Source organism: Pseudochaenichthys georgianus, chromosome 15 (assembly GCF_902827115.2).
Source record: "Pseudochaenichthys georgianus chromosome 15, fPseGeo1.2, whole genome shotgun sequence".
Lineage (NCBI taxonomy): Eukaryota > Metazoa > Chordata > Actinopteri > Perciformes > Channichthyidae > Pseudochaenichthys > Pseudochaenichthys georgianus.
Window position 1 is genome coordinate 30,604,552 of NC_047517.1, and position 13,108 is coordinate 30,617,659.

Here is a 13,108-nt window from a genome sequence, read left to right on the forward strand (position 1 = left end):
TGAAAAACAACTTTTTCAATGATTTTACCTAGAAATGGAAGGTTTGATATGGGCCTGTAATTGTTCATTACTGAAGCATCTAGATTATTCTTTTTTAAGAACGGTTTAATGACTGCAGGAAAACAGATTGAAAGAAATCGAGACATATTGGGATTCTGCATGCTACCCGAGTTATGTCTGGTATTCAGCAGGAGAAAGAGACTCTGTGGCACAGGGCATAAAAGTTTCATGGCTCTGTCTGTGTTTCTCTTGGATGATTTATCAAATAGTGAGGAGTTGTTTATCACACAGCTCATACTGCTTTGCTCAGGTATGGGAACCTTATAATAAATATTAATCTGTTTCCCAGCATCAGGAAGATAAATGGATGTGCCACGTTCATTTGACCTAAGTGTGGAATGAGGTGGATGTTACACTATAAAGCTCTTCCTGTGATGTTGTCTGGAAAAAAAACACGTGACATAAACAATTTAATCAGCATATCATAAGGGATGGATATAATGCAGAGTGGTGATTCACCCCACGTTAAAAAGACAAGAGTCTGTACAAAAATAATAAAATGCCAAGTGAAACAGATCACACCTGCCAACACAACAGACAGAGAAACAAGAGGCCTCATGTTATCAAAAGCAGTGTCTGTGAGGTAATCATAGGTCATTGCTAATTGACCCTATTGAGATCCGAGGGCATTGTTTTGGCTTCACAACAAAGTCATTATCTCATCCTGATTAATCCTATTACAAACCATGCACAGGTCACTGATGTCCAAGGTGTAACTTTGGTTTGAGAAGTGGGGGGGACACAAAACAGGGGGTCCTCCGCAATGAACATTTTCTCAATTTAATTCCATTTCCTGCCTTTCTACAAATATATTAGGGACTGTAGTGTTAACAAATCCAAGAAAAATGTGTAGTCTGTCTGTATAATGAGTGTGCACACTTATCTAGTATCCTATCCATGTGAACCTGTTTTATTTGTGATGACCTCACATCCTCTAGGGGGGTCCGGGGGCGTGCACCCCCGGGAAGATTTGTTTCTTTAAATTGAATCTAAATGCATCAATCTGGTGCACTCTGAGGGCAACATTAAGAGATGTATGGATACAGCTCTCAACACTCATGAAACAGAACTGTATATTTCAATAATCAAAAACCATTAGAATATGCTCACAACCAATAACACATATTTGATAAACTCCTCTCTCCTATCTTTATCTTACCTAGTCTGCGTTCTTTCTTTTTATTTATGCATATTTGACTAATCACTCCCCTTTCAAACTGTGTTTTTTTATTTTTGTACTGACCTATACAGTAGTACACATTGGAAGGATTTCTTAACTTATTTTATATACAACTAAAGATAGATGTAAATATTTGTTTACAAAGATGACCAAACCGTTTGAGACCCACTGAGATAACTTAGACTAAAGTTTACAATCTAATTGCTCAGAGTCCTTTACCTCCCTGAGCTGCGTTATCTCTCTCAGTCCGACAGGAGAGGACTCTCCCTCTCCTTATTGTTGAAACAGCTTCTAATCTCCGTTAGCTCCGAGCTAGCACCAAATGCTAACAACAACCCTGTAACTCTTTCTCTCTCTCTCTCTCTTTCTCTCACTCTCACTCACAAGATGCACGCACACACACACACACACAGACACTCCTCCGTGACGATGACCGCTTGCGTATAAAAATAACAATAAACACATTTAAAAAGTGTGGGGGGGGGACACAAATGGGATTTTGAAAAGTGGGGGGGACATGTCCCCAGTGGAAATTACGCCCATGCTGATGTCTGTATGTTGTAGGGAGGGTGAGGCATCAGACACTGAGTACCTGCCATGGCTGCTTTGTCTGGCACGCCACAAAAATTATAAGATATGATCAGGAATGTTGTTGAAAATCTCACAGTTTGAACAAGCTATTGGCTATTTTCAAATAATAAATCGAGTGAAGGCTGTGGATTCATCCTCCACCATAATGTAGTGGGTTGTCTTTACAGTATGTCTAATACATGTTGTGAATGCATCTCCCTGCTTGCAAATCATTTGTAAACTTGTAGATCTTGCACAAATTGTTCATACGTATTTTTCCGTCATTAACACAAGTTAATTAAAAAGCAGATGGTGTGTGAAGAACCTGAACATGTATAACTGTTAACGAGAACTGGGTATTAATTTAACTACTGCATAAGGAAGGCCTATTATAATTTTGTTATAATTGTCCTATCAGTTGACCTGAGGGTGCATCTTAACATATGTACAGGGAGCTCAAGGTGTCACACTTGTGTTTTCTCTTGCTTTACCACTCCATCTGTCTCCTACTATGAGACAGGTTGTCAGAGGGTGGATACCGACCCTGTATAACTGATTAAACGATGAGTGGTACTTCAGTTTGTCTATTAGCCAACTCGAACCCTGACACCCATAGACCTGAACATAAGTTTAATAAAATATACAATATTCTTAAAGGTCTATAAGGTAAAACGTACTAAAAAATGCCATTCACTTCCTCGTTCTTTTATGGATATCTATAAATACTTTAAATTGTGCAGAGACAACTGTATTACTGAGACTGCTGCGCTTTGACACTAAACAGAACAGAGCGTACTGACTGCACCATCCAGCAGATTCATATTATTCATTCTTCCTTCTTTGTTTATTTTTGATTTGCACAAAGTTACCCATGCCTTTCTAACTTTCTGTTGGTATGGTTATGAACACAGCCATATTGTTGGAATAAACCTTATTGGAATAGTCATTACATTACATTGCATTTAGCTGACGCTTTTATCCAAAGCGACTTACAATAAGTACATTCAACCAGGAAGACACAACCTTGAAGAAAACAGAATCATATAAGTACATCAGGTTTCATAGAGCCAAGCATTTCAAGTGCTACTCAACTGGCTTTAGGTAAGCCAGTCCTTTATTAGTATATAAGTGCTCTGTTAGCAGTTCTTTGTTAGTAATTCTATCGCTCGAAGTGGAGTCGAACGAGATGAGTTTTCAGTCTGCGCCGGAAAGGTGTGTAAGCTTTCTGCTGTCCTGATGTCAATGGGAAGTGGACCGTTGTCACGGGTGTACAAGGAGTGGACCCAAAAGCACAGAGGCAGACACAGGAGTCAAGTACAAAAAGAGTCTTTACTTGAAAAGCAGTTTCAGTACAAAAATATGACGAATACCAAAATCACAGGATCAGCAGATCCAGAAAAATACATACAATAAATAATCTACACTAATGCTGACCTAACAAAATACTAGAAAAATACTACTATGATCTTAACTTACTATAACTATAGATGCGGACAATGACTGTAATGATAACTTAATGCAAATAGGAAAGCACTGGACACAAGACATAAGACACAAGATAATCTGGCAGTGGCAACAGACAAGGGGAGACTGGACAATATATACAAGAGGTAAGTGGGCACAGGTGGAAACAATCAGGGGCGGGGCTGACGATGGCGGGAAAACAACCAAGGCCGGAAGTAAAGGAACCTGGAACGAGACAAGGTGAATACAAAATAAAACAGGAAGTGGAACATAAATAACTAAACTAACAAAAACATTTAACACAGTTGCCGACGCACAACAACTGTGGGCTCTGTGCCTGTGTTCATTTGAGTCAAAATGTGGCCACAGTCTCTGGACTGCTTGTTTATGTTGTCAGCACTGTCAGTCAAATCTGATCATCACAGAGCAGCCTTTAACAATGTGCGACTAGTTAACCTTATAAGTGTGTACAGTTTACAGCAGTTATTTTTACTATTGACATTCACAACAGACACACTTTTATAATGTTTATTGCTGATGAGCTGACTTTAGCATGCTATTTGTTCTAAATTTAGTAAATCTGATTTAATCTGAGCAGCAGAGCTTTAGTCTGTGTAAATATACCCACTGTCAGTTTATTTACCAAGTTTGTTTACCCTCTCAACCTCCCCCTGAAACAGCCAGTGTGCTTATTATAAGTAATGCATGTTAGCTGAGTGTTAACTGTGATGTTGCATAATTAAGTCATTAATATCTGATTAATTTCATTGTTTGTTCTGGTCACTTGAACTGATTTGTTTATAGTAATACAACATTTATTAAAAAAAACAATGAAAAATGCACTCTGTTATATACAGTACATCACAGAGCAGCCTTTAACAATGTGCCGTTTAATTTAAGTTTATTCATGGCGACTAGTTAACCTTATCAGTGTGTACCGTTTACAGCAGTTATTTTTATTCTCCTCCCATTTGGGGAATATTTTTCTTACTATAATGTGAGATGACTTTTTAACTGGACCTGGAGGCCTTTTTAAAATTCAAACATTATGCAGAAGTCTATGTATCGCATTTGAGGAAAAACAGTTCTCACATTCTTCCCACATCTCTAATGCAAAGAGCTATTTTGTAGTATGTTGGAATATTTGTATGCAGGTAGGCAGTTTAAAAAACGTCTACTGTAGGTGGACCACCAAATAGTTTTAAAAGAAGTGAGAAATACATAATTTAACAGTTTAGCACTTATGCAGGTCTACCAATATGAAATAACACGGTGTAACACCTGTACTCTCACAGCTGAGGCCCTCTGCTTCAGGAACAATTCATTTATTTGAGCAACATCGCTTGTTATTATAATGCCGGGAATAAAATGCTGGTTTTTTTTGCCATTGTTTAAGGCAGTAGGTTTAGGCTTTTTAAGTCCCAAAGGTTTAAAGTATAAAGGTGAACAATGAAATTGTATTCTAATCTATTCCATTATTGCATTGTGGTTTGTTGTTGCCCTATTCAGGAAACAGTTGACATATTTATTCTACTCCTGAGGGAAGACTGAAATATTTATACAACTATTGAAGGGACTGCCATGACATTTTCTTTAGGTGTTCATGGTCCCCAGAGGAAGAACCCTAAACAGCTTTCATCCCATCATTTCATTCAGCTCCACCAACAGGTCAACATTTAAAGTTGCCTAACACTTTGGTGTATGACTACATACCTGCAAACTATTGACATTCACAACAGACACACTTTTATAATGTTTATTGCTGATGAGCTGACGCATGCTATTTGTTCTAAACTTAGTAAATCTGATTTAAACTGTTCTCTGTTTGTGTTACTGTTCCATAAGATTGGATGACAGTCTGGAAGCCAACCAAAAATGTATCAAGGCAGCAGGATGAAATGGGTCTGAGCAGCAGAGCTTCAGTCTGTGTAGATATACCCACTGTCAGTTTGTTTACCAAGTTTGTTTACCCTCTCAACCTCCCCCTGAAACAGCCAGTGTGCTTATTATAAGTAATGCATGTTAGCTGAGTGTTAACTGTGATGTTGCATAATTAAGTCATTAATATCTGATTAATTTCATTGTTTGTTCTGGTCACTTGAACTGATTTGTTTATAGTAATACAACATTTATTAAAAAAAACAATGACAAATGCACTCTGTTATATACAGTACATCACAGAGCAGCCTTTAACAATGTGCGACTAGTTAACCTTATCAGTGTGTACCGTTTACAGCAGTTATCTTTATACTGTGAGATGACTTTTTAACTGGACCTGGGGGCCTTTTTAAAATCCAAACATTATGCAGAAGTCTATGTACCACATTTGAGGAAAAACAGTTCTCACATTCTTCCCACATCTCTAATGCAAAGAGCTATTTTGTAGTATGTTTGAATATTTGTATGCAGTTAGGCAGTTTAAAAAAAGTCTACTGTAGGTGGACCACCAAATAGTTTTAAAAGAAGTGAGAAATACATAATTTAACAGTTTAGCACTTATGCAGGTTTACCAATATGAAATAACACGGTGTAACACCTGTACTCTCACAGCCGAAGCCCTCTGCTTCAGGAACAATTCATTTATTTTAGCAACATCGCTTGTTATTATAATGCCGGGAATAAAATGTTGTTCTCTTTTGCCATTGTTTAAGGTTTAGGATTTTTTATCCCACTGGTTTAAAGTCCCACTGGTTTAAAGTATAAAGGTGAACAATGGAATTGTATTCTAATCTAATCTAAATACCGAAATGTTGTTTTGACACTTTCTGTAAGGTAGCGTATTCAGATATGGACATAGTCTCCTTGACACCACCCTGGAGGTTGCTGCTTGGAAACAACATGTTCCCAGCCAAACTATATTTCTTTGTTCAAATTCTCAATGCTAAACTACTAAGCTACTGAGTGTAGTTTACAGATTATATTTATCCTCTATCTACTTCTAGGCGCAGTGACTAAAGCTATCTTCCAAATTGACAAACTGTTCATTTGAAAAGACATGTAGGCTAGTGAGGTCAATTTATGCTTCCCAATTAAAGCTCTCCATCTGCTATTCTTGGACACTAAATAGTAAACTATGACGTAGTCTATACTGTAGATGGCTAGTTAACAGATGGGCCTTCGGGCGATTAATAAAAGTTCTTCTTCTTCTTCTTCTTCTTCTTCTTCTTCTTCTTCTTCTTCTTCTTCTTCTTCTTCTTCTTCTTCTTCTTCTTCTTCTTCTTCTTCTTCTTCTTCTTCTTCTTCTTCTTCTTCTTCTTCTTCTTCTTCTTCTTCTTCTTCTTCTTCTTCTTCTTCTAAAATGTCTTCACACCCAAAAAAGATTGTCTGCCTTTAAGAAATGGTCAGAGGCCACATTCAAAATGGTTCCAATGATATAAAACCTTGACCTGTGTATATTATTTGTTATATCGTCCCATGTTGTCCATTATAGTATAAAGTGAAGCTGAGAGGCTATTCTTATTCCTAGTTCTTTTGGAAACTAAATGAATGTCATTCAGATTTAAAGTTTTAGGGGCAAAAAAAGGCAAAGAGGTTCCCTCAGGACAATAAAACGAAAGCACGCAGCTTAAGTTATGATGGCCCATTGAATGGATAATAAAGCAGATAATAAAGCTACAGCGGCAGTCTGGACAGACGGTCAGTGATCTCCCCGCAGGGAGAATAGAAGTTATTTTACAGCAGATTGCCTCACACTGCCCACACGAGCTAATTATACAGACTATTCATGCGAGTCATGTATGGCAGAATTGTATAATTACAAAGACCCTGTTACTGTGATAATTTGCTATGTGAAAAACTGATGGAGATTTGGGTTTAACAAGTAATAAGAGTTCATCCATGCACAGTACATTTTCTCTAGTTAAGCATTAATATACACTTATATTAATTGTATTTTCACAATGTTTGAAAAGTAAAATTGTCTCATTTTTAAATTAACTCATCAATAATTTGTTTGGATGAAAGTAATCTTAGTAGCTCCTCTGGGGAATTGGATTGGTTTTAAGTGAGGCAGAGTATCTGTGTGAGTAGTTGATGTAGAGGTGAAAAGGCCATGTCAGAATATGGGTCACAAAGTGGTGGCAGTGGACTCTTTGTGTTAGGCATTAAAGAGGAAGTAAGTCCCTGACAGGACTAAGCTCAGCTCTCAGATCAAGGTCAGTGAGTGCTGCCTTGGAGACCTAACAGCGTCGCTAAGGACCATGTCTAAGACTGGCAGACAAGAGGGGTGACAAGGCCAAATCAACACACATATAAACGCAGACAGATCTCCGTACTCGAGTATGTTGAAATGCATGCACACAAATACTTGAAGGAAGCAAAAGTATTTCAAAGTTTCATCTAGGCAGAGTGCATTCAAGTTGAAGCACCTTGGTAATTACTTGAACAAAAAAACCTCACCGTTGCGTGAACCCGGCCTTAGCAGTGAACACAGTTGGCAAGGGTCCCCCATTGCTTCAGTAGTGACTCCTATAGGAACTTTCATTGTTTTTTACCAGGAACAACTTTTGCCTTCAGGTGGAAATGAGCAGATGGTGACTCCAAGTGTGTGAGAGGAGGCAGATGTTGGTCTCCCTCCGAGCCAGCAGAGTGGGTCAGTGGCTGCAATGACTGTGTTACACAGAGAATAAATGGACAACAGCAATAGCCCCTAACACAGCGCTCACTAGTTGAAATGCTGCTGACTCATGACAAGCAGTCCTTGTACCGTTGAGGATGATTATGATGATGATGATGATGATGATGATGGCAACAGCTGTTTTCCTTGCATCAGTGGTGACGATAACTAATGGCGCTTTCACCAGCCAAAGTTAACTTGGCTAGTCTGAATCAGAAGGGAAATGGATACTCTAGGTTTCTTTTGTTTTTGATCTGGTTTGGTTTAACAATGCAGAAATGAACAAAATTGCATTTGTGAAGGAACAGGGCGGGAGATTAACCGATAGAAGTCGTTATCATTATAGTAAGTTTGCGGTGTAAAATGGAAATGGATATATACCAGCAGAGAAAAAACACTAACCAAGCAGCATTGAGCAGATTGCAAGTCCCTTCTCCAGTTTATCTTAAATTAGGTTTTCAATTTCAATATTTTCGAGAACCATATTTTGTACACATGTTCTCTAAGGTCCAATATTACTGCCTTTAACAGCATTAGAGATTGAATAAACAAACAACTCAACGTTGCCTTGTCGTAGCGCCCTGTACTTGTTGAACCCATAATAATCTCTTCTCACCACATCATGCAGCAATATCATTTGTTTAGCAGTCGGATACTTCATTACTTATTAATCATTGTGTATCTTCTTCATATGAAACAAATCAGTTGTTATCTTTGTCTCTGAAGTGTAGAATGTGTTTTTAGCATGAATTTTCACATTACAAGAAAACATCTTTCTTAATGGCATGCTGTGCAGCTCTTTGCCCAACAGCCTATTGTATTCCTCTAAGTGATTATTTTGTGCTGATCTTATCACTCCAGTAGCATTTACGGCTATTTAGTTGTGTTGCTCTTTCTCTAATGATTGAATAAAATATAGAACTGGACAAAATGTTCTGGACAAAATGCTTCAGCAGTCACTGTTTCGGTCTACTATTCTCAAACTAAGTGTCATCACATGCACACCAGGTAGACTTGATCCAGGAACAAGTTAAACTTCTGCACACTGTCAGCACTGAGGTTATTACAGACATGTTTTGGTCAGCAGCTCTGTGTATTCCATGCTGACAGTTGAAGAGAAATCAATTCACTGTGTACATTAACCTAAAGGATAGCCCACAATGCAATATTCAGATAACTATCCCTTGACATTTTTCCGATTTTCCGTCTGCTTTTCTTGGTCGGGACTTGAATTTGGACTTGCCAGAAGTTTATTTTCATTAGTAACCATCGGTGGCAGCCTGTAGGATTTGAACTGGAGATTGTGTAGTTTATAAACAAACATCAGTAAGCTCTTTGTGCACAACAGGCAGCAGGCCAGGGGAGTCAACAGAGAGTGGAGAGAAATGTTTAGTTCTCACTGGTTAGAGTGACTTCTTGAATGATATGATGTTCAATTAATCACCATACTGTATACGATCAAAATGAGCTTCCGATAAATCTAACAACAATTAATGCTGGATTCTTTTTGTTTGTCTCTAAGAATGACATGTTTCCCATGTCTGAGATTGATCAATGGACTGGATTTAAAGCTAAATGGTTGGTTGAATAGCCTGTTGGATGTCATTGGCTGTCATTGCTTGGTTGAATCATGTTGTATTTATTTAAGACTGAGATGGGAGCTTGGGGTGAGATTCCCCAGCCCAAAGGCCACACATACAGATCAACTAGAGTTAAAGTCTAAATCCCAACTGACGACTATTACTGACCAAGTAAATGCATGGTCTTTATGCAAGGGCCGCCCACACAAACTATTACACTGATCAGCTACGTGTGGCGAACACAGCTGCATCTGCTTGGCTAACGTTTGCTTTCACAATTGCCATGTGCATGTGGGAACCTCCCGCTACGACTGGCACTGTTGTCCAGTCTGCTCATACAGACGGACCCCATGTATTTCTGTGGGTGGTGGTGTGAAGGGGGCTGCAATCTTCAAACCCCCCATGGACCGCTTTTTGTTTCTTTTTACTAAATGTGGGCTTTTGGTTGTGCTAGAGTGGGGTGAGGCACGTAGGAAAATGATCAGTTCATTAAACATGGGTTAAACGGACAATGGTAATATTTTAGGGCATTATTCTGCTTTTCCAATCCCAGTTTGTACGCGCTAAACGCATGGCTACTGAGATATATGGACCAAAAAATGAAATCGGAAGTGTTATAAGATTCATAACCTTTGGTATAACAAAAACGACATGCAGTTTTAAACTCATACCCAGAAGGTATTGTTTCCTCTTACAGGAACATTCCTTAATTTACACTAAACCATGTCCTATTAAGCACAGTTCAGAAAGTCTTCCAGCTATATACGTTTAAAAGGGAAATGGAAAAAATGCAATGAGCTGCAAATCCATTTCTAACTTGGTTTGTTTCCCTTATTTTTACACAAATATCAAATATATAATATATCAAATGCAGACTTTTACTTCCCTTCTATTTGACTAGAGTCACAGAAACACACTGACAGCACTGCTAGTCTAAACACTGAAGGTTTTCAAGCACACGTCTCAGTGTTTTGTGTTATACTTTTTATTTTTTTCATATGAAACAAATCAGTTCTTTCAATGTCTTTGAAGTGTGAAATGTCTTTTTAGCAGGAAGTCTCACAGTACATTCAGTTAATGTTGATCTGAAAGAAAACATCTTTGAACTTGGCACTTAGAAAACAACAACAAAGAATTGTCACCTTTATTGATTTAGAACAAAATTTACAAAGCCATTCAAACAGTCATTTTTTTTTTAATACTTTTACATTTTTTAAACTCAACTGTTGAGAATATTCAAAATACTCTTTTTAATGTTGCTTCTCTTTCTGTTTGTACTTACAAATATGTACATTAAAGTCTCAGTGTCTTGGCACGTATCGTCCCACTGACTCTCCATAACTGGTAATAAAAACCTTTTTTTAGTGTTTTATTTATATCTCTCCACAATGTTGGCACTCTGTGTAGCGCTGCTATCTGTGAGAGCTGGAGTGTCTGTCTGTGAATGCTCGCTGTGCTCAGATGGATGTCCCGTGGCTGGGCTCATTGGCTTTTGGGATGGGTCGGCCTGGCACTGGTTGGTAGGACATTGGCATGGGTGTCTTGACTGGGCTCAGCCGGAAGAGCCCCCCATTGGGCGCCCTGTGTTTGCAGCGGATAGAGGGCATGGTGGCACTGCTGAGGGGCAGGGGCAAGGTCCTGCCAGCGGATGCGCCCAGCATCCTTCCCGCCCCACGACCCTCCTGGAGGAAGGTGGTCACAGAGAGACGTGGCGGGCCCCGATGGGTTGGGTAGTCCCGGGCAGACAAGGCCTCCAGGGACTGGCTGGGATGCATGCTGCCAATGTCCAGGGCAGAGATCTCGATAGACTGGCCTGGCAGCTGCTTGTGGGCCAAGTCTTCGTCCAGGAGGCTGCTCAAACGATGGTGGACCTGCTCCAGGTTCACCTCTTTGTCCTGTAGATAGATGGAAAGAAAGGCAGAGCCACAGAGTGTGTGTGGAATAAAAGAGATTGTAATGGAAGAGAGAGCATTAATGTAATTGAAGGGGAGTGTGATAAAGAATAAAAATGAATGTGCAGTGAAAGGGTTGAGGAGGTTATGAGAAAGAAGGGGACGGGGATTGAAAGTGAACAAAGAGAAGGGTATAGATTAAAATGGTTGTTTCATTATTGGCATCATGATCAGTTTACATGCAATGCAGTCTACTGTTCAGTTGTTACTGAAATAACACACTGGCTAATTTCCTCTTTGTTCAAGAACACCCAAATATAGGCTATAGATTAATTATTAGATTAAAGCAGCCAACAACAAGAGAGACATTACCTTTAAAGACTAAATCTTGAATATAGGGTCGTAAAAGGTAATGTCTCTACTTCTGGGATGAACTTAAATGAAGACGTCTCTTCATGCAGAAGTATTTAAATGTTCTCCACAATTAAGTGACCACACATCTGCATGAAGAGCATCTGCTGTTAGCAAGACAGGCTCCAATGAGTCAGACTTTGTGAGACACTAACATTTCAATGAAGACAGAGTAGTTAATGTCCCTTGACTGTAGTAATCTAGATCATATCGAAGAATCTTTTAATTTATTCTTCTCTTTTTCAAAAACATACATCAATGAAGTAACACAAATATGGGAGAGGGAAGGGAGAAGCCAAATAAAAAAAACTGTTATCAGACATATTTTGGCTGCACCCTGCCCTCCACATTGTATCGATCATCATGCAAACATTGAAGTCGAGCCACACAGAAGACAAATAAACAGGAGAGACCATGGGGTGGGATGACAGATGAAGCAACTACAATCTACCCCTGCCCGGCCACATGCCCCGCCCCTTTGCCCTGACACAGCCAATGACCATCCAGCACAGTACGTCAGGCCTCTCCTGACCTGTGTCAAGAGCCTCCTCCCAGTCTCTCTCTCTGTCTGTCCATATGTGCCGCCTCCCTTCTGGTGAAGCGCTTGTTATTTCATTATATGTCAATGGACCAGAAACTCTTTCCAGACCATAATCCTTAGTCACCTGCTGAAGATCATAGACAACGAAACATTACCAAATGGTCCTTTGAATCCGGACATTGACATATAATTGCACTTTATTACTACTAAATAGGAATAAAAGCAATAGTTTGACATTTTGGTAAAAGCTCTTATTTGCTTTTTTAGATTAGCTTTCGTAAACTTAGATGAGGAGATTTAAACCAATCACACGACTGATTGTTGAGTAGAGCGCTGAAAGGACAGGAGCGATTTATGGCACCTCTGATTCTAGTCCCATTATTTCTTTTCAACAGTGCTAGCCAAGAAACTGCTTTCTATTGCCTTAACATCCAGCCTCTTGTGTAAGGGACAGACATGAGAGTGGTATCAATCTCCTTATCTAACTCCCAGCAAGAAGCAAAACATATTTCCCTAGACTGTCAAACTATTTCTTTAAATGGCTGATGTGTACAGGTTAGCAGAAGGTTTTTGTTTGAAATGGCTGTCATAATGTCCACATACTGTATGTTTGTGCTGTCATGGTGCTAGCATGGCTTGGTACAATTACTGTCACACGACTGAAACTTAAATAAATATTTAACACTCATTCCACACAGGTTTGAAATGCAAAAAGTTTGTAGTTTGAGAAAAACAGCTGCTGTGGTCAGCTTTATTTAAGCACAGATGCCATCCACACTTTACTTGTCTTAGTCC

The 13,108-nt window shown here is 39.1% G+C and overlaps 1 protein-coding gene across 4 annotated transcripts in view; it reads right to left on the bottom strand.

The window, feature by feature from the left end:
• Positions 1 to 10,506: 10,506 nt before the first annotated feature.
• The window catches only part of grid1a (glutamate receptor, ionotropic, delta 1a), a 255,784-nt gene continuing 253,182 nt past the window's right edge, over positions 10,507 to 13,108 (bottom strand). For 2 of the 4 annotated variants that reach the window (XM_034101483.1, XM_034101482.1), the window contains exons 17-18: positions 12,305 to 12,440; positions 10,507 to 11,364 (exon numbers count right to left, since the gene is read on the bottom strand). In XM_034101483.1, coding sequence (XP_033957374.1) covers positions 10,952 to 11,364; positions 12,305 to 12,440 — 549 coding nt within the window. In that variant the 3' untranslated portion in view covers positions 10,507 to 10,951. The remainder of the gene's footprint in view (positions 11,365 to 12,304; positions 12,441 to 13,108) is intronic. The other 2 variants (XM_034101484.1, XM_034101485.1) reach the window with 2 other exon arrangements.